Raw genomic sequence first — 26405 nt, 5'->3', positions numbered from 1 at the left:
CATATACCCTATCTTCAAGAAGGGCAAAAACTCGTAGTGTAATAGTTATCGTTGCATAACGAAGTTACTCTCCCATATTCTGTTTACCAGACTGCGTCAACTGGTTGAATCCTATGTCGGCGAATACCAAGACGGTTTAAGAAAAGGACGATCAACTTCCGGGAATACAATTTTTTGTGCATTTAAACATGGCGTACGAATCAGTGAAACGAAAGGAGCTGTGGCAGTAATGCTTGAACATGGCTTTTCGGTAAAACTGATTAAGTTAATTCATATGACGCAGGATGAGTCAAAATTAAGCGTCAACATAGCGAGAGAGACATCCAGTTCATTTATGAAGATTGATGGATCACTTTTTAATCTATTCTTCAACAGGCTCAAAAGAGAAGCTGTGAGAATCGGACCGACTATAAACTCTGACAAGACAAAGTACGATGGTAAATGTCGGGAAAAGCGAGGTATAAATGTACTGTTCATTGTTACTTAATAATTACTTGAATAACGCAATTCTTTGGAAAACTGTATTTTTGGTAAGCGAAAGTGTAAACATCGCATAATTTTTTAAACCAACGTGACTGCAAATGAGAAACTCTATTTACATTCTCTTGTGATTACTACGGTAAATTTACAAAATTTACCCATACTTTTACAGTACAAACGAAAATATTTTTAGCTATTCAATTATGTAAAGGGTAAAGCGATCGTATTTTTAACGAAAGAGAAAGTAAAGAAAAACTTTCATTTACAGTAACGTTGTTTTTTAAAATCATACGATATATGTGCTGTCGTTATATGCAAGGTACTTAGAGTTTTAAGGTGATTCGTCTTTGACAGTAACTACGTGAGGAGTGAGGTAAGCGCGCAGCAAGCTGCGGAGTAGAATAATGTCGGCGAACTACTTTGTTTACATACTGAAATCCAAGCAAACATGCATGGGGATGTAGTAAACAATGTTGTTAGCTGTCTTTTCTAGAACCAACATGCCTGATCGGCGATTTCGAGGATCGTATCACCTGAGAATAAAAGCTCCTTGGTTATATGTAATATTGTCCCATGTACAATATGGAAAATAATTGAAGACACCCCCGCTCTTCTGTTTAAAAACTACTCGACTACCACTCTTTACCACCGCGTCAAACTCGTTTAGTTTTTTGATTTATTGGCTTTGAAATGAGGAATTAACCCTTTTAAAGCATCTCCATCATATAATACAACAATTTTTTTCTTTCGACAAAAATACTGGTGTCTTTGATTTTTTTACATACTGTATATAGGGAATCCCATCGAACATGGGACAATTATGCGTATTACGGCAGTGTGGAATACTAATATTTTCAATAAAACTGTCAAGATAAACGAACAAGATGTATCAGTGTTGTCAATTTTCGAGCAACATCGTTAATTAAATTTTATAACAGAGAATTTTAAAATTGTAGTTTGTTTGGTTAGATAAAAAATATCACAAACTTAGGGTAAACGTATAACTCAAGGACACACTGTGGGAATCCATAGCTTTTAAACCAAAAACTTATTAATAAAGTAATTCGAGTACCAATGATAACAGGAATCGACATTTTGTCTACGCTTCATCGTGCCATGTGCAAAAGGAATTTTGTTAGAACACTCTGCCAATCAGGTAAACGAATCAGAAATTAGAAAGATTAACTTAAGTCATCCCAACATACAAAAATAAAAAAAAAACAGATAGCAAAAAACAGACAGAAGTGTTAAATTTCCATAAACAAGAAGCAATTAGATTAAATGTTGATACGCTTCACAATCAGGTGGAATTTTAATGCGAAAACCCCGGACCAGACGAACTCCGGAAATCCATCTTCACTACGGGCTGAAAGCAATAATGATATTTGTTATAGTATGTAAGCTACGTCAAAATAAATGAACAACAATATTGTTCATTTGCTCTGGTTATTTCGTTCTTGTACAAAAGGATACTGTCTTCTGGTGGCTTATTCTCAGTTGAATCCATGCCGGGCAGTGCTGCAGCAACTCTTCGGAAAAGCTGAAATAAGCAACCATACAAATAGATCATTAAAACAGTGCGAAAGAAGCGAGACAATGGAGAGTTAAAACTAGCGTAAAACGAGATCAATTTGCCAGAAGCAAGTAATTTTAAAAATCACTACAATTTCTCCGCAAAACAACCGTGTACTTATAATTTAATGCCCTCATGCGGCAGGTGTGTCTTATTTTGTATCAACTGCGCAAAAATGACAAACATTTAGCGCCGCGGTCCATCTTCGAGCAAGGTAAGTTTTTCGTAAACTGTCTATTTTTTCTACATCCAGTATAAAATGAGATACGTCTATCACATATACTATAATGAAGGCCTTATGATGTACGATAACTATAATGGTTTTAAAAAACGGAAATTTGAATGATGTAAAGTACTAGGTTCAAGAATCAACTTCTTTGTATCAGATTGACCCTGTTCGTCATTTTTTAAAGTAGGCGAGCACATACTGCTTCTCCTACTTCTTCCTTCAGTCAGTCAACCACCGTGGGATGATCGCGGTATTGTTGTACACCTACGAAGGCGGATTACCGTCAACCGTCTGACAGTGACGATTCGCGCAATGTGTGGTTACTACGACCATCTCTGTCTGCTGAATTCTAACAAATCGTCCCCAACCATCAAACGGAACTATATCCTCCCAGGGAGTGGGCGTAGCGTATTGGTAAATCGATTGCCTTGTACGCAGCGCACCTGGGTTCGAGTCCCGACCCCGCACATAGGGTTAGAAATTTTTCCTAAGAGATTTTTCTAACCCGCAGAGGCGAATGACCTTAAGGTTAAAACCTCTATAATTGAAATAAAAAAAAAAAAAAAATATATCCTCCAGTTTAGGCATGCCCGTAGGATGATAATACGCAAAAGAGAGCCCGTACCTGTTTCACGTTGTAACCCGCTTTCGCACTGGTCTCGATGAACATCACGTTCAATTCTTTCGCTTTCCGTTCGCCTTCCTCCGTCGAAACCTGGCGCTTGTCCGAGAGGTCAGTTTTGTTGCCTACCAGCATTATGATTACGTCACTGCCGCGCTCCGTCCGGACGTCGTCGATCCATTTCGATGTTTGATGGAATGAGTTTGCATCTGCAAGAAAAATAAAGAAAGGTCGCATGAACTCAGAACAGTAAAGAGACTGGAGGAAAACAATCACAGCAGATGTGTTTAAAAACAATATTCAAATTAATCTATTTTTGGTCAGCGAGGTACATAGTGAGAATCTCTTTAGAAAAACCGGCCATCTACATAGAGCTAAATAAATGGATTGTCTTTTAATTATTTCCAATCGTCAAAGAAAAATGAGTGCATAATTTCATTGAAGTAACTTGCTTGCGCCGACATCATGAAACAAAAGAGGGTAAAGTGCCTACTAGGAAGGGTGCCTCACTAAGTGAGTTTGTCTTATCCATGATCGCAACCTAGTCGCCGAACCCTCTTCGAGAGGTCTGTACTTTTCAAATTTATGTCTGAACTGCACCAAATTATTTGGTGAGCATTTGCATTACTGCCAATTATGAATGTGAACCTATTTCTACCACAGTATGATATAACCTGAAATCATCAGAGAGTGATGATTCCGACAAATATGCCAAACCTGCTTGTTTATCTTATCAACAGTGATATTGACTGTGACAGTACAAATATCGCGAGTTGTTAGGTCGGATATAAGACATGCATCATTAGCACTACTCGCAAGTATACATGCACGAGGCATTTCACTTTGATTTGTCATGTCATTTTAGTTGAAAGCTACGAAGACGTGGTTAAGTTGCTTCTCAACACATGGAAAATACTGTTCTTGAATCAAAGCTGTGGAAGTTTTCCTTCCTGCACACGGCGGCATAGATTCATAGTTGCTGTACATTTGTAAATTTGTGCTATTCATGGCCTCAGTATATTTGTCCAAAATGTGTTGTTTTACAACTTCACTGAAGTTTCCTTTAACTTTCCGAAAAAAAAAATAATAATACAGCACACTCAAGTTGCCTGTTTCAAAATATCAGCAGACACTAATTCCGTAGAATGTACAATTGCTACAAAAAACGGACGACATGATTGGTCCGCACTATTCGACCGAATGCGCCTGCGCTGCTAGGACTACCCCTTTGTCATTCAATTAACTGCGACACAAGTATAAAAAGGACACACGAACGACATAAGTGTAAAAGTAGAGTTTCGTCAGTTTGCGTTCTGACGTCGTAGCAGCTGCTGCGTTTCATGTCAACTCGAATTCTTCGGTTGCAATATGTTCCATGACTGATACACTGACTGACGTGCCAGTTTCATGCATACACGAAGGATACAATGATTACAGCGATAATGTGAATGTCGTTGAATAACATGATTTTATCTTTGCCGTTCCAAACATCTGCAGTCACCAGAGTATTCCATGCACTGATGGTGGGTTCCTATATCATCATCATCATCATCATCACACGAAGGATACAATGATCACAGAATACTCTTTCTATCAGAGCTGAATAAACGGATAAGTGCACGTTGGCGTTTGGGTTGCTAGGAGTGAGAGAATCGCACTCTCTTGCATTTTAAATTCTCTGTGGAGTGTTCAGATAAATTGATCAAGGTGCACACTCCAGAGTGTGAATTGGAGTGCGCGCTGGTGTGTGCTCTTTGGTTCGTTTCCTTCTGGCAAGCGGTAGTGCGGGTGCGATTAACGATTTGATTAGCACTGCTTGTTGTGTTGTGTAAATGAGATGGCGTTGGCTGACTGAATGCTGATATTTTTTCATTGATGATTTGATACGAGTACTCGGGGCAAACTGATAAAACATTTTATTTATCATTGTATAGGCTGCTTTAAACACAGTTTCATAACGATCCGTAAAACCAGATTAATTGTATAACAGGTAGATGTATTACGGAATTTGTACATCTATATTAAGTTCGTTTTAATTTATGTTCGGCTAGGTGACTCAATAATCATTTTACCTATTTTATTTGCAAACTTCGCGGTTAACCATGTGAAATGCTCTATTAAAAGTGATGTCCTGGAACTACATTTGTTGCCGGTTAATATCATACGTGACGTTTGAATATATTATTTATAGAGCATTCGCTATCTCTCTAATGCTGACATTTGTTATTCGATTTGCCCCTTAATAATAAATGATCTATTTGTGGATGCCACGATTTAAACTGGCCTATTTCTAAAAATATACAAACGCTAGATTTATTTTATAATTTTAAAGAAAGATTTTAAATATTTTCGATTCCGATGTACTATTATATCGGGATTGCCATCAGAAATACAGAAACAGCTGATTTTTACTGAAATCCTGCAGAAAATAGTAAAAAGCATTCGAATTAACAGCCTATTTCCTTTTGGTTTCGTTTCTGACATTACCCACCCATCTTATTTGGCGAGAAGGGTTATTGAACCCATCAACTTGCGGGAGAAAATAGTGTCTTTGGAATACTTATCAAAAATATCAAGGTCTGTTATTTGGTGCCACATGTCTAGTGATTATTCCTTCTAGAAGTGAGCTTCTTCAAAATATTTTTTAATGCACTGAATTTCTTTTCAAAAAGCTTTTGAAGTTAAGACTCGGTATCTTTGGCCACCTAAAAATCATTTTTTAACATCTTGTTACATTTTATTGTATAAGGATAAAGTTTGAAATATCCAATTGCAGAGAAATAACTTTCATTACCGCATATTTTTTCATATCTCAAGTATTTTCAAAAATGTCCAATTTCTTTGAGAATAGTCGAGATAAATTTTTTTTTTGAATAATATAAAAGTACCTATTTTGGCCCAAGTGGATTTCAAAGTGTGATTTGTATTTTCGGTTGGTTCGTACCGGATTACCAGGTGAACACTACCGTTTGTAGTCTTCGCAAACTCTCTAACTCATGTTTGCCACCAGTGACGGACTACCAAAAGTTACGTTGATGATGGATTCCCGGTCGCCTCAGCGAAAAGTACTGCAGGCGCCCCTTTTGCAAATCCATCATTGCTTGAGCGACCCAAGTATTTAAATTGCCTCCAATGACTACCGGGTATGGCATTACAAAAAAAATTGTTTTGAATTCTCAAAGCCCCCCCCCCCCTCTCATATTGTGACAAATGTCAAACTAAGCTCAGATGTCAAATTTCACATAATTTGGACAATTCTAGACTCACGCCCACTTCGCTTGAAATTTTTAAAATTGGTGCTATGGGAAAATAAGGATGAAAATATATTAAATGCTATAACTTTTGAAGTAGCAGTCAGAAAATTACAATTTTTACCTCTTTAAAAGAAAATAACCTTAGTATTTGAATGAAGATATTACTATTTATAGAGAAATACGGAAAAGTGGGGTACTGGGTCATTTTGACCTCAAAATCCCCTATTTTTTAATAGTTTTTCTGCTCCATGATTAAAATCATACATATTTTGCAGTTTTTCTAATGTGAAAAAACCTCAGAAATAGAACGGAACCTTTCCCTTTCCTTTTGTCATTCATATTAAATATTATTATTTTCTTGTGCGTATTATTCTTCATTCAATGTTCATAAAGTGTAACTTGTTGAACGTGGAAATTTCTTAGGAATACAATAAAAATAGATTCGTTATCGGTAAAATTCAGAAACTTGAGGATTTTGGGACCAAAATAACCCAGCACCCTACTTTCCCGTATTTTTCTAAAAACAGAAATATCTTCATTCAAATACTAGGGTTATTTCTTTTAAAAAGAGATGTAAATTGTAATTTTCTGATCGCTACTTCAAAAGTTATGGCATTTAATATATTTTTCCTCCATATCTTCCCATAGTACCAAATTCAAATTTCAAGCTAAGTTGGCGAGGGTCTAGAAATGTCCAAATGATGTGAAATTTGGCATCTGATCCTAGTTTGAACTTTGTCACAATATGAGAGGGGGGGGGGGCTTTGAGAATTCAAAAAAAAAAAAATTTTTTTTTGCAACGCCCTACTACCGGGTCTCTGAACCCTTTTTCGCCCAACTTTTCTCTATCGTTATAAAACTTGTTCTCCTTAGAACTGTCATTGGCATGTTAAGAAGACTTTTAAAAGAATCTTGAAGAAGATCCAAACAGAATCCTTAGAAACATGTCATCAGTATCCCAAGAGTGTTAGAAACCGACCGAACCAATTCTGTAAAATTACATATTATGTGCCAAAAAGGCTTGCAGTATCCAATATATGGGTCATTCCACGTCAGATTTACAAACAAAATTTTGATTCCTTTCAAAAAATTTTCTTGCATTCTTTAGTTAAAAATAATTGACACGTATTTTTTGATATGATATGAATATGATATTTTTTCAAGTTATTAGTTTTTGAACTTTTGAAGTTTATAAAATTGAACATTTTTCAATCACTGATAACTCAGAAACGATTCGATATATGGAAAAAATATTAAATAAAAAAGTTGCGTTTTCAAATGAGCTTACCGAAAAATTTTCACAAATATTTTTGACATTAAAAATGTCTTACTCCACTATCTGGGGCTAGGTGTCATTCTAAAATCTAAACTATCTCCCATGTAACGAAACTATGTAAGGTTTGCACGCTTATAACTCCGATATTACTAGATGGATTTTAATCATTCATACACCAACCGATTCAGAAACACCTAACTTAAATATTGGTAATAATTTAATATCTCCCCAATAAAAGTAGACTTTTGGAAATTGGTAAAATTAAAAAGTTCACAAAAAACGGGAAAAATACCATTCGTGAGGCAGATTTCTCAGACACAGCCGTCAAAAGAGGGCAGCTTAGTTGCTCAATGAAACACGAAAAGTCATAAATAGAAGCAACGCATGTCCGTTTAAATCAGTTGTTGCTCTTATCCCACACGAGCAACGTCGTCTCCGGGCGATGCAATAAGCGCTATCGATTTTCGGTAACGTTGGCATTTGCACACACTCGCACCTAAGTGACTAAACCATATACGGTTAGTTTATAAATAGAGGTGGTGCAGCATTCGGTAACCGTAAACAGAAAACCTTCCTACACGATCGCAAGTATTCATATTCGACTCTCTTTCCGTATAAGTTCTCACACTGTGACAGCAACATATAGTGTCAGTTATACTACGTGAGTGCCTTTGCGAAAAAAATGTTCTGTCTTTTCGCTCTTTTGTTCACTCAGTTTGACTGAAGCCTCTCGATGACAGTCAGTTTTGAAAATTATTGTCATTAAGCCTAGCAAAGGAAATTTTAAATTCTGCACGATGCAAGTCTTGAATTCAATATTACAGTTCAAATACATTACCTATTAAACAATTGGTTTGGTTGCTAACTGAAAATTGTTTGAGAAAGATTGTCTTTTAGTTTCCGTCACCGTTTTGAAAAGAGTTGTAAGCCACGTAAATTGCTCATGTAATGTCATATTTAATAATATAATATTCTTTCTGTATTCTATGGGATTTCCTAATAACATAAAACTAACTTCTGTTTATTCGCAGTCTAGAGCACCCAATCACAGTAGGCAGGGGTAAAATGCAAGGAAATCGATGGAAATATATGTTGTATTTTGATCATGTTGATGTGTTCGGTTAGTTAAAAATATGCTCTGTCTGTTGATAAATATTTTTGCTGTAAACCAGGTCAAAAAACAACATGCGTTACTACCAATTCAGGAGCATATAAGCTATAAGCATCATTCAAGTTTATCTATCAGTATGTTACTGATTTCGATCGAATTTAAGGCAAGTGCGAAGGGTCAATAAACACTGGCCAGTGATTGAATCGTATATGGTGATTATTTCTTGAGCGTTTTTTTCAAAACGTCATATCTGCAATGAGTTACTCTCTGTTTATACTTTCTCTTTCGATTTTTACGGCGTCACTATAACACTTTTCACTTATTTTACAGTACAGATCGAAAGACGGTGGTTTTAACTAGCATATTATGCAAAGAGCTGAGGGATAAATGTTAAAGTGACCGAATTATTAACAGAAGAGAAAGTAAACAAAGAGAGTAACTCATTGCAGATATGACGTTTTGAAAAAACGCTCAATATTTAGCGAATAAAAACTACGCTTGTTGAATTCGCGTGGTAGACAAAAAGGAAAGAGAAATTATCATTGTGTGTTGTCACTTGACTCGGCTGTCTGCGCCCCGTCATTTTTTTTCTCACTCTTCCACGTCACTGTTGTTGGTACTCACTATGCTCAGTTTCGGTTGCTCAAGTTCTCTCAACTGAAAAAGACGATCATTTTGATTTGTGACTGAAGTTTTGCATACATTTTGAAGAAAAAGTGATAGTCATGATTTTGTGCAACTCTGAGGTGACGCGTACCCGTTTGAATCAGTTTTTGTTCTTATGTCGAACGGGTAAGATCATGGCTGCAGCGTCTGGGCACTACAATAAGCGGCAGACGCTATGCATTTTCGGCAGCGGTGGCCGTGTGCGGATTTGTCGGGTACCAGCATGGTGTCACAGAATGATTTGCAAAGTGGGTGGGCGGGGTGGTTTGGATTTAATCGAAGACTCCATATCAAGAAGACTGGCAACTCTGTCCAGAATCCGGAGACAGTAACAGCAACGCCACTTGCGGGTAAAGGTGGTACTTTCCATAGTGATGCACACACACATATACATTTTTACATAAAGCTTCCTCCCTTCTTCCAATAGAGGCGGTGTAACCTCTGTCGCTTCTCGTTTGTATGGGGGAAGGAAAGAGATATCAGTCTTCTTGATATGGAGTCTTCGATTTAATTCAATACGGTGTGTGCTGTTTAAGAGTGTTGCGTTTGAAAAAAATATATTTATTTTTATGCATGCGTGTGCGTTGTAATTTGTTAATCCATGTTTACGGCGCTTTGTAGCTGCGTAGGGTAAAGAGCCAATTGGTTTTCATGTTTCATATTTCGGTTATATGTTTTTTATCAGTAAGGCATCTGACAACGTGCTTCTGTAGTTATTGCACTGTTCAGCAGCGTAATATTTTATATAGGAGAGTACACTCAGGTTTTTTACGCGGATTTTGAAATTTACGCGGTTTTCATTAACGCGTTTTTTTTTAATTTACGCGGTTTTCATTTACACGGCCTGTATCCCCTGCGTGAAAAATCTGAGTGTAATTGCATCGGAAACAATCACATTCCCAGCAGAACTTTTTGTTTTCTAATTTCAAACACTTTTGTTTCGTACTGCACACAACGGAAAATTTTAAAACAGAACTTACCGTCCCAGCAGCAGTTGAAGCGGGTGTTCTTTTTCGATTCAAATTCAAGCCATGTCTTAAGCGTTACTGGACTTAAAATTGTTTTCCCAGTTTAACCAGTCAGAATATCTGTCCTACCCTATGTATTTAAAACACAGTTCTAATTGCGTTTTAAGGTATACAACAAATACGGTTGGGTATACTAATTTAAATTTTAAAATAAATCTGTTTTAAATTATGAAACAAACCGCTGTACTGAAGATATAATTATGTCAGTCCTATTACCACATAAAACACCTATATAACATAAAACGCTGCAGAATTGGTTTAATAATACAATGTTTACACTGCAGAGTTATAACACGTTTTAATAATTAGCAACAAGAAAAATGTCACCAAGATAGCATAAAAACCCGTTTTAACTGGTAGTACGAACGTTGCATAACAATGTAATTTATCACATATTTTCATTTTTCCACCACTAATCGATCAAGAAATACTTACACTTAAGATTGTTTACTTAAGTTCATTAGTACATTATTGAAAATTTAAATGGAAAATGAAATTTCATATTTTATGGAGAATCTGTATATTTCCGTTGGCGGGCGTGGGTTTACTCATCACAGCTCTCAATATGGAACTTTTCTTTTGAATATATTTTCTGGACAGACCAGCCTATTTTTACTGGATGGATCAGCCAAATAATGCCAATTACCTAGTGAGATACTTGATTAATTAATAGATTACCGTTAAAAGACCTTCAATAAATTATGTTTTAATGGGGAGGGTATATAGCAAATTGTAACATATGAAAACAGGCGAGTGAACAAGAACGTGTGTCGATATGTGTGATAGATAAAAAAGCTATATTTTTAATGTCACCGTGGTCGTGTCCTGTACACAACCCTTTATTTTTTTATATAACCTATGAAATTTGAATTATTTGAAACAAATTACAGATACGAGATATTACAAAATATAAACTTAAAGCAAGCCAATTTTACACTAAACGCCCAGTGATAGGCCTGTTATAATTGAAACATCTCGTAAAAAAATGAAATTTTCACATAATCTTCTTAAAATACTTATGTTATCAAAAAAACTGTTTTTAGGACGACTTTAAAAAAATTGCTTCCAACACTAGGATTCCACCAAAAATGTCTTAAATTTGCAGAATACCATTTTAGTTCCCTCCAATTTTTTTTGCATTCTTTAGTTAAAAATTATTGCCACGAATTTTAGGCTTTGCCTGAATTTTAGTTCTGAATTTCTGTTTTTCAAGTTTTTGAGTTTTGGAACCTAATATATTATTTTTTTAAATTTCATAAATTTAATAAAATTGAACATTTTTCAATCCCTGACAACTTAGAAGCTATTAGATTTGTGTAAAAAGCATTAATAAATAAAAGTTGCGTTTTCGCTTGATCTCACCGGAAATTTTATTTTAAATATTTGTTTTTGTTGTATAATTTATGTGTTCTGCAAATGTTAGAAGCAAATAATTTTTGTTCAGGGCCGCACAAAAAAAATTTTTTTTTGCCTTTTCAAATGATTTATAATTATATCGAGAATATTGCGTGAAAATTTCAGAATGGAACTCAAAGTATTTTACGAGATATTTCAATTATAACAGACCTATCAGTAAAAAAGTAAAAAAAAAAATTCGTCCAGCTTTAAAAAATTAAATTTGTTTCAAATAATTGCAAATTTCATAAGTTATAGGGTGATGGGCCTGTTATCACCATATTTCTATTATCGCCCTACCCATTTGAAGCCGTTGGTTAGAGAAGCGTCTGCTATCTTTGTTCAACGCATTGAATAAAATGGTAGTGCAACAATAGGGGCACTCGATTCGAGTTTTCGTTGCGCTCAAATACAAGAAGAAACCGTTTTCAGCGCATTTGTGTCATTATCTTCGTTCTTAACAACGAAGCAAAGTTGTTGATGCCAATTGGTCGGTATTAAGTCAGACCGGACTAAGTGACAAAATATTGATTTCGAGAAAAACGAGTTTAAAGTTTGAATCGCAGTATCCTTTACATTAGCTGACGAAATTCTTCATCCAGTGCTATCATTATCTTATTTTCGGATGTTTTGCGACTTAGTCCGGTCTGACTTAACACCGACCAATTTGTACGCATTCCATTGATTGGAGGCTGAGTAATTAATGGATTAGTAAGGCACCCTCCTTAATATGGTGAAAATAGGCACTTTACCCCATAACAAAAAATTTTTTTTTTGCAAAATTTTTTCGGTAAGCTCATTTGAAAGCGCACCTTTTTTAATTTAATATTTTTTTCCATATATCGGATCGTTTCCGAGTTATCAGTGATTGAAAAATGTTCAATTTATTAAACTTCAAAAATTCAAAAACTAATAACTTGAAAAAAATCACGTTCAGCCAAAACAAAAAATACGTGTCAATTATTTTTAGCAAAAGAATGCAAGAAAATTTTTTGGAAGGAATCAAAATTTTGGTTGTAAATCTGACGTGGAATGACCCATATGGAAGTATGCGCGATTTTTGGATTTCAGTAAAGATGTTCACAAAAACAGGCTCTTTGACATTTCTGATGACGTTGTAATTTGTAATTTATTGTTTTATTGGTTACTTCGAATAAAGTGTATTTGTATTTGTATAAAAAAAGTCCAACTGACAATTTGTCTTAATGAACTATACTAAACTAAGGTAAGCTAAACATAATTAAAATAGTGACAATACACGACGACGAAACTGCGATGAGTTCATGACGAAGTCAAAAATTTCAGCAAACTCGTTGAAGCGACGACTCATTGCTAAAATTGGATTTCAGAATGCAGCAGGGCTCGAGGGCGAAGAGAACGGGTAGGCGCGTAGATGTTGATTTGCGCTAGTAGCTCCGGATCATCATATTCAGCCAGCAGAATCTTTGACACGAAGGTAGCTTGCGCTGCATGTCTCCGGCGTGTTAAACTATTAAGTCCTAAAAGACGACAACGGTCCTCGTACGGTGGCAGGTTTAATGGATCGTTCCACGGCAATTCGCGTAACGCATATCGTATGAATTTACGCTGGACTGCTTCGATCCTAAGGCTCCACGTAGCTTGATACGGGCACCAAACGACGTTTGCAAATTCCAACTGCGGGCGCACCAATGAGCAATAAAGAGCCTTGAAGCATAGAGGATCCCGAAATTCGTTGGATATTTTGAAAATAAATCCCAGCAAACGATTTGCTCTGTCGATGGTCGCTGAGACGTGATGAGTATACGTTAGCTTATCATCAAGAATGACTCCTAGATCCTTCACGTGGTCAACGCGTTGTAGTAGAGTTCCTGCGATGTTATAGTTGAAGGTAACCATATTTCTCGTTCGATAATAGCTGATGACAAAACATTTTGCAACGCTAAGGACCATCATGTTTCTTACACACCAGCTATAAAAGGTGTCAATAAGATGCTGTAGCTCACGGCAATCGGCTTCATTCCGTATAACAAGAAAAAATTTTAAGTCGTCGGCAAAAAACAGCTTTCCTCCACGGCTTAGAACGAAAACCGCATCGTTCACGAACAGTGAAAAAAGTAGTGGACCTAGCGTACTACCTTGAGGAACTCCGGAAGTGTTGAAAAAGGATTCTGAAACAATATCGCCAATTTGAACAACGATTTCACGGTGCACAAGGTAGGATCGCAGCCAATGGCAGAATCTAGTAGAACACCCTAGCTTATCAAGCTTTGTTATCAGTATCTCATGATTAACTCTATCAAAAGCTGCCTTTAGATCAGTGTAAATAGTATCCACCTGCAATTTCTTAGACATTTGTTCCGTGCAAAATGACGTAAAGCAGACGAGATTCGTCTCGACTGAACGTCCTGGGAAAAATCCGTGCTGAGATGTACTAATGTAGTGTCGACAAGCAGAAAATAACGCCTCGTTGATAATTGATTCAAAAAATTTAGATTCGACTCCTAGCGAAGTGATTCCGCGATAGTTCGCTATGTTGCGTTTGTCACCTTTCTTGAATACCGGGAACATAACTGAGCATTTCCAATCCTCAGGAAACGTTTGCTGCTGAAGCGATAGGTTAAAAATATATGCAAGTGGTGTTACAAGTAAGTCCGAACATTTTTTCAATACAGTTGAAGGTATAGCACTACGAAAATCTTTCAGTACAGGATTGTATATCAGGTTAAGGTTACCACAATAGAGCTAAATGTTGGTCGCAATGGTCCGTCACCAACAAAAAAAAAAAGAATCAGGTAAGAATTTTACTTTATTTTGTTTTTCATGCTTTCAAAAAACTTCATGGGGTATAATTCACTACATCTATTTCACGAAGGTTTTGGATCACCTTGAAACATATCAAAAGAACTTATCGCAGGTTTTTGACAAAAAATACCATTGCGAAACGGTTTGACTAAAAAATAAGTTTCATAATATTGATGCATGAATCTTAGTCTGTATTTTTCGAATTTAGAATAAATTAATATCATGACATTTTTTTTTCAACTCGATTTTCCAGAGGGATATTTTTTCGAGCCACGAATAATCAAGTCTGGACTGTATTTCTAACGGACCAACAAATTCATTATTAGATTGTGAACAATGAATAACCTGATAACGATAACATAAACTCACAACAAATGATTCAAAATTAGTAATTCATTTAGGAACTTTCCAAAAACAGGTTGCGTTCCAATTCGAGACCAGTAATGATAAGAACACATGGTTCTCCACCACTATCTCCCACTTGACGTAATGCTTATCATAATGATCCCAATACCGCATCTAATACAGGAGAAACTTTGTTGAAATAAATCGTTCAATATGGCCAAAATTTTTATCACTTTTTACTTTCGGTAAACACTACCAGCGTGGTACGATGCACGTGTATGGCATATGCCTTGGGGGTGTACAGCATATAATTTGTTCTATATAGCGGGTTAATCGTGTCGTTTAATTCCCTTTGCACAGCTCAGTATTGTGGGGTTTCTTATCAGCTCGACCAAAATGTGTAGCTCCTAGGCAAGGTGTGAAGCCGATGTCAGCATTAACGCTTTGTTGTTTTCAATTTCATGCAATTTTAACTTATTGTGCACAAGCCGGGAGTGCGTGTTCTAGTTTTGAATTGTCGCCAAAGTTGGTGGTTTTATTACGGAAAGCGACACGTTCGTTTGAAAAAATTGAGTTGATTTTGCTGGAAATGGGGCTGCGCCGAAAATCGAGATATTGTTTTTGTACATTACAAATATTGAAAGTCATAACACGTCGCCACAATAAAAGAGTTTTGCTGCTGACGAAATCGAACTGAAGAAAAAGTAATCTATTAATCACTTTTACTAATCAAGTAATACTTACTTGTAATATCGTACACTACTACGGCTACGGTCGAATCCCGAATGTACGAGGGTATCAGCGATCGGAATCGTTCCTGTCCGGCAGTGTCCCACAGTTGTAATCTCACTGTTCGGTCTTCTAGATACATGGTTTTTGACAGGAAGTCTATACCGATCGTTGCCTGAAAAAAGACGAAAACAGAAAAAATGCGTTAAATAAATATTGAATTAGGTTTGCGTCAGAAATTTCAGTTCAACTAATTGATTCCATAACTTTCACCTGGATCCGTTTCGTTAGAAGAACGAACTGGATTCTCGTGGGGAATAGTCAACATATATCATATTAAATTGTTTTTCGTGTTCACATGCGACTATGCGAGTAAGAAAATGTCTACAGTACATATGGTCGGTGTTAAGTCAGACTGGACTATGTCGCAAAACATAAAAAAATGAGATAATGACAACACTGGTTAAAGAATTTTTTCAGCTACATGCAACTTTTGCCAGATGTGAAATATGTAACCATAAACAAGAATTATGGCAAAAAATAATTTCTAATTATAACGTAGAGGATGCTGCGATTCAAACTTTAAACCCGTTTTTCTCGAAATCAATATTTTGTCACTTAGTCCGGTCTGACTTAACACCGACCATATAGCGTCAATATACCAGCCAGTGGCACTAGCTTGAAAGTCGAGCTTGATCAAGGCTACTAGGGTACGTCAACCTCCCACGGCAAGAGAAAGTGGCGGTGATTTGTTACTGTTTCACTTTTTACCACCCAACAATAAATTGTGAAAATTTATGGTAAGTATCCTTCGAATTGAGTGAGCCTTTCATTCCACCAGGGAGCAGACGGTCCCTTGTTTGCTTCGCACATCTATATTTGAATCAACCACATCCACAGGTTGTTGGCTTACGAGCCCGGGTTAAAGAGAGGAATGCATCCACCTTTAACAATTGCGTAATTCGTGGGCAAAGCACGTGCCTTGGCCCGGGGGAGATTACGTGTCATAGCAATAAGTGCGTATGTGCAATCAAATGTGGATAAAGGCGAATTATGGGATTTCGCCGGGCTAAAGGTTAAACGAATCGCTTTCGACACCTCGTTGACCCTAGCTTGGAGATGTGATATGAATTTTTTACGACACTTATGAATAATATCGGGAAATATATTTATTACATTACATATTGCGATGAAGGATTCACTGGGAAATGGGGAAATGGAATGAATATAGTGTACTTATTTCGCATATTTTGTTTCGCGAACGGTAGTTTCCCATAAAACAGGTAACCATTTCATTCGAGGAATCATGAACATTATTCTAACGACATATGTGAGTTACATTTTTCAGTCTACTTTCAAATCTTGCACTGATCTGAAAATTTAAATTGCTTAGCTACTACCAGTGATTCAAACGTATACATATATCCGTGCGTCGCTTTGTCTACATTACAAAAGCAAAATATCGTTACTCCTTCCTGTTGTGTTAAAGGTCAATATAAAGGAGTGACGATATGAAACAAAATTGGATCCATTTCGGACGAACTGTATTGGTGTCGACTTTACGTAATTTCGGAATGTGGAATAATTATTATTGGAAAAGCAAATGGAACTTAAAATGGCTGACGCTTACATAACAAATTGGTATGGGGGTATTTTAGTTCACACATGGAATCAACCTCCTTTACCGACGTTGGATGATGCACTTCTGAACCGGAAAGAAATAACTGAATATACTGGGCATTTTCCGAAACCAGACCTTTCAATACCGGGTAATTACTCAGGTAGCACGTAGTCGAGCAAAGAAGATGTAATAGTGAAAGTCCCCGACGTAATAGCGGTCGTTTCACGCGGAGTTATCGGGTCTACGTACCCACCCGGGCAGTGGAGACCGACGGCGTGGTCATCGAACTTGCTGAAGTATGCGTTTGACTGCTTCAAGGACCCCTCACTTCTAAAGGTAAAGTTTTTGGATGGCAAGCAATTGTATTTAGCATATATCGTGACAAATACGACATTTCATTATCTTTCCAACTCGCCCCGGGTGATTTTGGCCAGATGTTTCCTTCCTATGTTTTTCTAGACTAGGTTCCGCACAATTTTAATAACAAAATATTTTGAGCAGCTTAGCGAAATGTCACAATTAACCCTTTTACGACAGACGTCTTCCGTTTAATTCCAATATAATATTAATTATTATTATGTCATCAAATGGAAGACATCTGTCTTAAGAGAGGTAATAGGTTCGCCTGTTCGTTGAGCATCACAGTTACCTATTGTAGCAATAACAAACGGCTCGGCAAAGTGGGGGAGAATATGATATATGATTCTTGCGAGAGACTAAAACATGTCTTTACTGCGGGGGACTTCCTATGATCTATTGTCATGTCCAGTGTACAAGCAATGCGGGGATAAACTGAAGCGCTCCATCAAGGAACGCTTCAAGCACTATTATGCAGAAACGCCAAAAAGTCCACTTTTTCGAAAATTTTTATGCTTGCTTGGTTCGTGTTGAGCTTGATTTTGATTCACAAAAATGTTAATCCGGAGGTTTGCTTGTACTTGTCCAAAGTGGCTCTATGTGTATGTACATTAACTATACATCTAACTGAATCAGCGATGCCTAAACCTTCCGAAAGGCTGAAATTATGTAGTTATTGGCGCCGATTCGTTGAAGTGTGAAAGGGAGAAAATCGATTAGCACTCTTTTGGACACGGCGTGAGGTATACGCAAGCGGAACAATATCAAAGAGTGCGAGCAGTATTCAAACCGATGCATATTCGCTTTCGAAAAGAAGGTCCGCCTGGACTTTGTTCCGGTGCAGCAAACCTACCTTGTCGCGTCTGCTCGCGATACCGCGAACGAGTTTCCATTTTCTATTGTGAATTGTTGATTTTCTTGCATACAGTACTTCGGGGTCAGACAGAATCAAATTCAAGTTCAGTTCAGCTAACCGAGCTAGCTTCAAAAATAATAACAATCTCCATGTTCAATTCTTTGACGTTTTCATTAATCAAAAAAAAATCAATGCCTTCTTTGCTAGGTGAAGCTAGCGCAACATCGTTTTCAAACCCAAACATTACCTCGTCTCGAATCTATAAATATAGACGGAACAACCTATTCCAAAAGCAGTCGTTTATGACGAGACGGTATAGAAAACTCGTCAAGTGTATCATGCCTTACGCGTGTGTTGTTAATCCGGAGGTAAAATAATTTTGTTTCAGCAGAGGAATTCCACGAAGATCCGCCCGAAAATCTTTAAAATCGTGACCGACCATCTTAGATTCCGATGAAACTTTACATGTTTCACCGTCATGGAAGACTAAATATTTTCCACAGGTAATAAGATTTGACTCAAGAGCAACTTTTCAAAAGGGCGTAAACGTTTCTACGTGCATGAATTTCAAATTTTTTTGTTCAATTACTGTATTTTATACAGCAAAATTATCTGAGAACGAGTTACAGGGAATGAATACTTCTGTCTGAAAAAAATATACACTGAAAAAAATGTTGTGTCATTTTTCAAAAAAAACAAAAACTTATAATAAAAATTTAAATTGCGAAAAAACCCATTTTTTTTAAATTTTTTATATTTTGTTACCAAAAACCTAAAGAGAAAAGAAACATTTTGAATGTGATTGCATGATGGAGAAAAAATCGGTAAAATTTTTTTTCTGACAATAACTTCGCACTTGTTTTTAAATTTCATACTAATTGACATAAAAAATTGTAATTTTATTACAGAATATAATTCTAAGCACCATTTAAAATCAAAATGCATTTAACAAAAATCTTTCAAAATGCGATAGTTTTCGAGATATTTGAAATTTTGCTCCTTCAAAAACAATTAATTCGTGTAATTATGCTCTTTTTAAAAGTTATTCGCGTTACCCAACCATAAAATGTCAAAAATTTAATGTTTATCGTTTTAAAGACGTAAAAGCAACTTTTTAGTGTATTTGTATCATGGAGAAGCTTTCAATAAAAAAGTTTTCCTAACAACAACTTTTGACATATTTTTATAATTCTTACTATTTGCAGTCAAAAATACAATTTTCGAAACGCTTTTAACAAAAAATTTCTAAAATATAGTAGTTCTCGAGATATTTTAACTTTTGTTTTAACAACACAATTATTTTGTTTTATTACGACCTTTTCATAAATTAGTCGCGTATCTCCATCAACAATAATAGGTTTTTCAAAAGGCTCGTAAACTTTCCTGCAACTTTCTCTTTGACATCAAGGCGATATTGTGAAACATTTGAAAGTTACATGAAAACAATCAAAATATGATTCAACTATATAGTTTAATCATCAGCCCCTATGGTTGAAATGTATTTTGGTTGCTTTTATGTAACTTTCAAATGGTTTACAATATCGCCTTGATGTCAAAGAGAAAGTTGCAGGAAAGTTTACGGGCCTTTTGAAAAACCTATTATTGTTGATGGAGAAACGCGACTAACTTATGAAAAGGTCGTAATAAAACAAAATAATTGTGTTGTTAAAACAAAAGTTTAAAATATCTCGAGAACAACTACATTTTAGAAAATTTTTGTTATGAGCGTTTCGATTTAAAATGGCGTTTAGAATCATATTCAAAAAGAAAATTGTATTTTTGACTGCAAATAGTATGAATCACAAAAATATGTCAAAAGTTGTTGTTAGGAAAACTTTTTTATTGGAAGCTTCTCCATGATCCAAATACATTAAAAAAGTTGCTTTTACGTCTTTAAAACGATAAACATTAAATTTTTGACATTTTATGATGAGGTAACGCGAATAACTTTTAAAAAGAGCATAATTATTACACGAATTAATTGTTTTTGAAGGAGCAAAATTTCAAATATCTCGAAAACTATCGCATTTTGGAAGATTTTTGTTAAATGCATTTTGATTTTAAATGGTGCTTAGAATTATATTCTGTAATAAAATTAAAATTGTAAATTTTGTATGTCAATTAGTATGAAAGTTAAAAACATGTACGAAGTTATTGTTAGAAAAACTTTTTTACCGATTTTTTCTCCATCATGCAATCACATTCAAAATGTTTCTTTTCTCTTTAGGTTTTTGGTAACGAAATATAAAAAATTTAAAAAAAATGGTTTTTTTCGCAATTTAATTTTTTATCATAAATTTTTGTTTTTTTGAAAAATGACACAACATTTTTTTCAGTGTATATTTTTTTCGGACAGAAATATTCATTCCCTGTAACTTGTTCTCAGACAGTTTTGCTGTATAAAATACAGTAATCGAACAAAAAATTTTTGAAATTCATACACGTAGAAACGTTTACGCCCTTTTGAAAAATTACTCTTGTATCAAAATATTCCAATTGCCAGAGAATATCATGGAGATTCATACAGCGAACACACTTGCAAAGTTTCGTTCGAATCGACGATGGTCATATTTCGCGGTCGGCCGGTTTCTCATGGAATCCCTCATCAGTAAAAGTGATCTGCTTGTGTTTGGCATATTTTAATTATTTCCACATATTTAAATATAAAGTAGAACTAGTAGGTGTTCCACATAGGGGCCGCGTTTTAAAATTTTGGACCCGGATATTTGACATACTTTGAAGCATTAATTTGCTCCGTTGCGTACCGATGGTAAACGGTATTTGGAGCTCCGAATCCTGTCGCGGAATCTCTTCCTTCCCTGACCACAAAGACCTTATCTGAGGCTTGCATATGGGAATCTAAGGAATATGTTTAAACATTTTTCATTGCTGGATATATAATTAGATTCCGACGATTACAGACATGCATGAATACTGAAAAAAATACCTGAGTTCTATCCATCAGAAGCACGATAAAAAGCTGTTATTGGGTTAACAGCCTAAAGATTATTCTATTTCGCTCTGATTGTATATCTGACATTACCCAACCATACTTTTTCGAAATTAAGCCGATAGGAACGCACATTTTCCGAAATTTTTCTAGCGCCACCAGTACGGGTAGGTAGTATGATTTTCAAAAAATCTATGCTAAGTGCGGAGCCCTGAAAATCCCCGGGCTCCTGACGATAGCCCATGCGAAACAACGGTACTGTCGACAAGTGTTCTCGATCCCGCGTGTAGTAGGTGAGCAATTTTTACATTTACATTTACATTCAAACTAATTGAAGTCGGATTTGAATACTTCGTGCCCCACGCGTCAGTAACTGACACCAAATTACTGCCAGCTAGACAATATATCCAAGCTAACACAGATTTGGCGCCAGTTAGACATTAAATCCAAATAATTCACAAAACATAAGTGAACACCAAAAGCAACTGGCCAATACCGAGTGGTCTCGGTTAGCCAAGCACTGAAGCTCTGGGTTGCTGACGAGTATACGGAAATAGACGCTTGTCTTTTGGTTACCCGGTACCCATAAGTTGCTTTAGGCGTTCGCATTATGTTGTGTGAACTCGTCGCTGTTGTGCTATCTTATGACAAACACCATTTTGGGGTAAACTGAGTTAGATATGCCACATTATTTGTTTGAAAAATCTTTACAAAGTGGCGTTTTCAGAATTTTGAAATTTTACTTGGTTACTTAGATATAGCGAGAAACATGATATGAAATTGTGAGTTTTTTGCTTCAAATCACTGTATCTAGGGATTTACTCAAGTTATATTGAAGTTTTAGATGTTTTTATGTGTGAAAATGTCTGAGGAATACAATGGCATAAACATTTTCAAAAGAGAATTACACGAGCTGTGAGAAAAACACAGTTTTAGCTTTAAACTGGAAATGAAGCATATTTGGCAACACTGTAATCAAAAATAACAATTTTATCTAGATTCCCTGACTCATTTTCTTCAAAATGCATTTCACCGAATGCTTATAGACCATATGAACGCAAAGATATGAATAAAAGTTAAAAATTGATGATTTTTTTCTATGGAAAATTTTCCATGCACGATTATGACACTTCATACAAATTTCGTCATCAATACACGCCTATGACACGTGTGAGTGCGACTTTTGTTTACATTCATAGTAAAAACTCGCAACATAGTGAACCGATCTTCGTAATATTTGAGAGATTAATGCAGAATAGATAGAAGCATCAATTGTCTTCTTTGGATTGTATATACCATTTATAAGTTTCAAGATATTCAATCTCAAACTTTAAAAATCGTTTTTCTCGAAATGTGCTAAATGGCGCTTGTCGTAAGATAGCACAACAGCGACGAACTTTTTGAATTTAATGTCTAACCAGCGCCAATTCGGTGTGAGTTTGGATATATGGATACTTGGATACTTGCAGCAAGTTGGTGTCAGTTACTGACGAGTAGAACATGAAACATTCAAATCCAACTTCTTTAAGTTGGGAGTTGTGCCCTTATGCATCAATTTTTCTTCAGCAAAAATAATGGTTGCATAATTGTAGTGAATGGAGATATAGGGGTTATTATTTTGGTTTGAGGCATATCTACAAAATGTCGCATATTTCTACACGGAATAAATAGAATACTAAATTTTAACCATAATAATGTTGCTATCTTATTTCACCTTTCCTAGATTTTCCGTGCACTCAGCAGTCGTATACAGCTACAAGGGTAGGCGCCGCTGCTGCAACCACATGCTTACGTCCGGAGCAATGAAAGACACAAACACAACTCGTAAAAGGACACAAAAGGTAACGTAAATAAAAAGACCTCGTCAGCAGGCAGGCGGCAGTGGCTGGGGAAACCGGTTGCATGGGGCGACAGGATGTCTCCGACTCCCGTACGTATTATTATTTTCTAACGATTCCATTCAACAACATGAATGCGGTGTCGCACGGTAGTGAGAATTACTTTTGTTGTCGTTTTGTTGCAGAGTGGACAGTGGAATGGGGTCTAGCCGAAGAACGAGCCATGGTAGAGTGCTGCTTGAAACGATGTGATACATTCCCTGTCCAAAGGAAGGAAATTTTATGAATTTTGATACATTTTCTGATTTATAGTGTTTACACATTGAAATTTTCCACCTATAACTCAAGCCCATATTCAGTATCTAGAATAAGTAAGGGATCATCCATAAATGACGTAGCATTTTTGAGTGATTTTTAACACCCCCTCGCCCATCGTAGAATTTAGACACAAAACTCTAAATACCCCCTGGTAATTACGTAGCTTGACGGTAACCCTTGCCCCCTCCCCCTTGACCCCTTGTAAAAATATTAAAAAAATAAAAAAAACGATGTTAGTCAAATGAAACAGGGCTGGAATTATGTTTGGTGATAAGTGACTATCACCAACCGGTGACTGCTAGGTGATCACCAAAAAATTTGCAATTATGTAAGGTGATCGCTTTCAGTGTCACCATTAAAAGTGACTAGGCCAACTTCGCTCACTTAATATTCCTCACTTCTGTTATTAATTGAAACGTCATTCGATTTGTTTGGTTCCATTGTAAACAATCTAAATATAAGGAGAAGTGTACGAATTGGCCACGGGAACAAAACTTGAACACCAAGATATTTGTAATTGTAAAGGCGGTAGAAAGGTATATTCTCTCTTGTGCAACCAATTTCTCCGGTTTTACGATTTGTATTAATCTTTTTTAGATACATGCGGGGGACCGCCTATTCTGTAGAGCCGTATGACATTCTAGTGCTCTCTGTTGCTGCTGCCAATAATTTGAATCCGGTGGAATTGATGAAGTGGATAGTCAGGTAAAGCTTCCATCAGTAGTAATTGAAATATCACGAAACTTTTACCACTCCGGTCCGGATAGCCGTTAAGTCTGCAAAATTGTGATGGTAAAAATTGAAGAACTGAATAAGACAGCCTGAAGAAGGGAACAAACCAGCCGGATCCTAGAGATGATCAGCAGCATTCAAAAACAGTAAACCGATATAGAAAAAATACTGCAGAAGAATATCAACACCGGGCAGTAGGATGCAGTAATTGTGAATAATTCGTGGGTAGTAAAAAAAGAACAAAAAGTTTCGGTTATCTGCAGAAAAGTTTTTCTTGGCAAATATTTTTGTCGGTGGTATGCAAGATGAAGCCTAATTTGTTGCCATTATAAGGAGCCATGAAACGAAAGAATATCCGTTGAAACGGATGGGATAAAAGAATTAGAAGGTTCAGCAACAAAGCATCTACAGTTACCACGAATCTTGACAGGATTAATGATGGTTTATAAATTTAATATCAAGCAATAAAAAATGATGAGGTTTTTTGATTTCACGTTACAAAGTAACTAGTTTTTCTATGCCACTTTTATTGGATTCTCGTCGATTTATTATGATTGCCGGTGCTTTGCAGTACAAATCGTTAACATCGGAGAAATTTTAATCACAGCTGAAAGAAAATTTCCACAAATAGTGATAATTATTATTTCGAAGTTTAAATTTATTGAGAGCATCTCTTTTTAGATATTTTGTATTTGTATTTGTTTATCTGGGTTTTAACCATTAGGTCATTCGCCCGTAAAAGAAAAGAAAATATTTACAAAGTAATGGTTACAGGTAATGGTTACATTTCATTGTGTTTTTTCTCCGATTTTGCTTTGCTTGTTTCGTTGGTGGTGGTGTTGATGTTGCTTCGTTCATCAGGGCCGCGGGAATCCTCTCTAGCGCCCAGCGGGGGTGGGAGAGGGGGGGGGGGGGTTGGCAGAGGGCCCACGGTGGGATATGCTAGTTGCCGTTGTGCCGCGGGAAACCTCCCCGATTGCCTGGGCAAGATCGGCGGAGGGCCCGCATTGTTGTGGGTATTGTTGGTTCTTCTCGGTGATTTGGATTTGATGGGCTGCGAGAAACCTCCCCAGCACCCGATCCGAGTGTGGCGGAGGGCCCGGGGCCTCTGGGTGGTGGACTTTTTAGATATTTATTTTTGCATTTGATTATATTGTTTTGTTTACATTACATTTCTAGTTCAATATATTGAGTATTCTGCCACAAGTGGTTGCTTTTCATTCCTATTGTTTACATGATTCGATTAAGTATTATTGATATATAATATGCTTTCGCAGTTCAGTGTTTTTTGCAGTAGGAAGTTTTAAGCATACTTGTCATGTGAATATGGAGCTAATCGTTACAATTGATGATTGCAACGATTTTTATCGGAAATTGGTTATAATACTGTTCGTCCCTCTCGCAGGTTGATGGGATTGACGGTATTGTAAACATCATCAAGCCACAATAGATTCAATAGAGTTATCTAAATATAAGGACCTTCACTCTTTTTAGTTTCTACTACTAGAGGTTAATTAGTTCTCATGTTAATAATCCACCAATCATAATGACTACTAAGGATTTGAATTATATAAGAAACCCGCTTCAAGATGTTGATTACAATACGCCTCGATAGTGGTGTATCGAGGAGGCCGGAAGGGCTGATAAGAGCCTTTTTCTGTTCTATACCTTTCCTCTATTTACCCCCATAACCAACAATCAACCAGTAACAAATAGATAATTGAGAAAGGATGTGTGGTGGTCGGCTATTCATGTATTAGTAGTGTTTGAAGTACTAATGTATGTCTTTCATGTGATGATCATAACTTCAGCTGTATCTTGTACCTATCTAATCTATTACGTCTCTCATATATTGTCTTTTATTTCTTCTTTTTGAGTCCTATACTGCCATTCTACATCCGCCTTCAACTGGTCAGCAAAAATGGTGATAGTGAACGTCTTAACACTAACACTCTCAAACCAAAAAGCCCTCGCGTACGCGATTACGAATCGGTCACGTCCGGAAGTCTGTCCTTGATCCTACAAGCCTGGGTCCATGCCAATTAAGAAAATACGCTCATACCTATTAGACAACACGTCTCATGGCGACATGACCGCGAATCTCTGCCAGAGTTTTAACCGCACATCGAAAATTTGATATCAGACTCACGGTTCGCGCGACCATTCAGGAACACATGCAAATAAGTTACAAAATCATGTCAGCGTACAAACGTTAGAGCCCCTCGCGATTTTCCAAGCAAC

At 36.4% G+C, this 26405-nt stretch overlaps 1 protein-coding gene across 2 annotated transcripts in view; it reads right to left on the bottom strand.

Annotated features, from left to right (window-relative positions):
• LOC131693497 (ras-related protein Rab6) overlaps positions 1-26405 on the bottom strand; it is a 78514-nt gene that overhangs the window by 17684 nt on the left and 34425 nt on the right. For both annotated transcript variants that reach the window (XM_058981355.1, XM_058981356.1), the window contains exons 3-5: positions 15508-15667; positions 2908-3113; positions 1954-2020 (exon numbers count right to left, since the gene is read on the bottom strand). In XM_058981355.1, coding sequence (XP_058837338.1) covers positions 1954-2020; positions 2908-3113; positions 15508-15667 — 433 coding nt within the window. The remainder of the gene's footprint in view (positions 1-1953; positions 2021-2907; positions 3114-15507; positions 15668-26405) is intronic.

This window comes from Topomyia yanbarensis, chromosome 3 (assembly GCF_030247195.1).
Source record: "Topomyia yanbarensis strain Yona2022 chromosome 3, ASM3024719v1, whole genome shotgun sequence".
NCBI lineage: Eukaryota > Metazoa > Arthropoda > Insecta > Diptera > Culicidae > Topomyia > Topomyia yanbarensis.
Note: the sequence above shows the minus strand (reverse complement) of the source record. Positions and strands in the feature narration are given on the sequence as shown.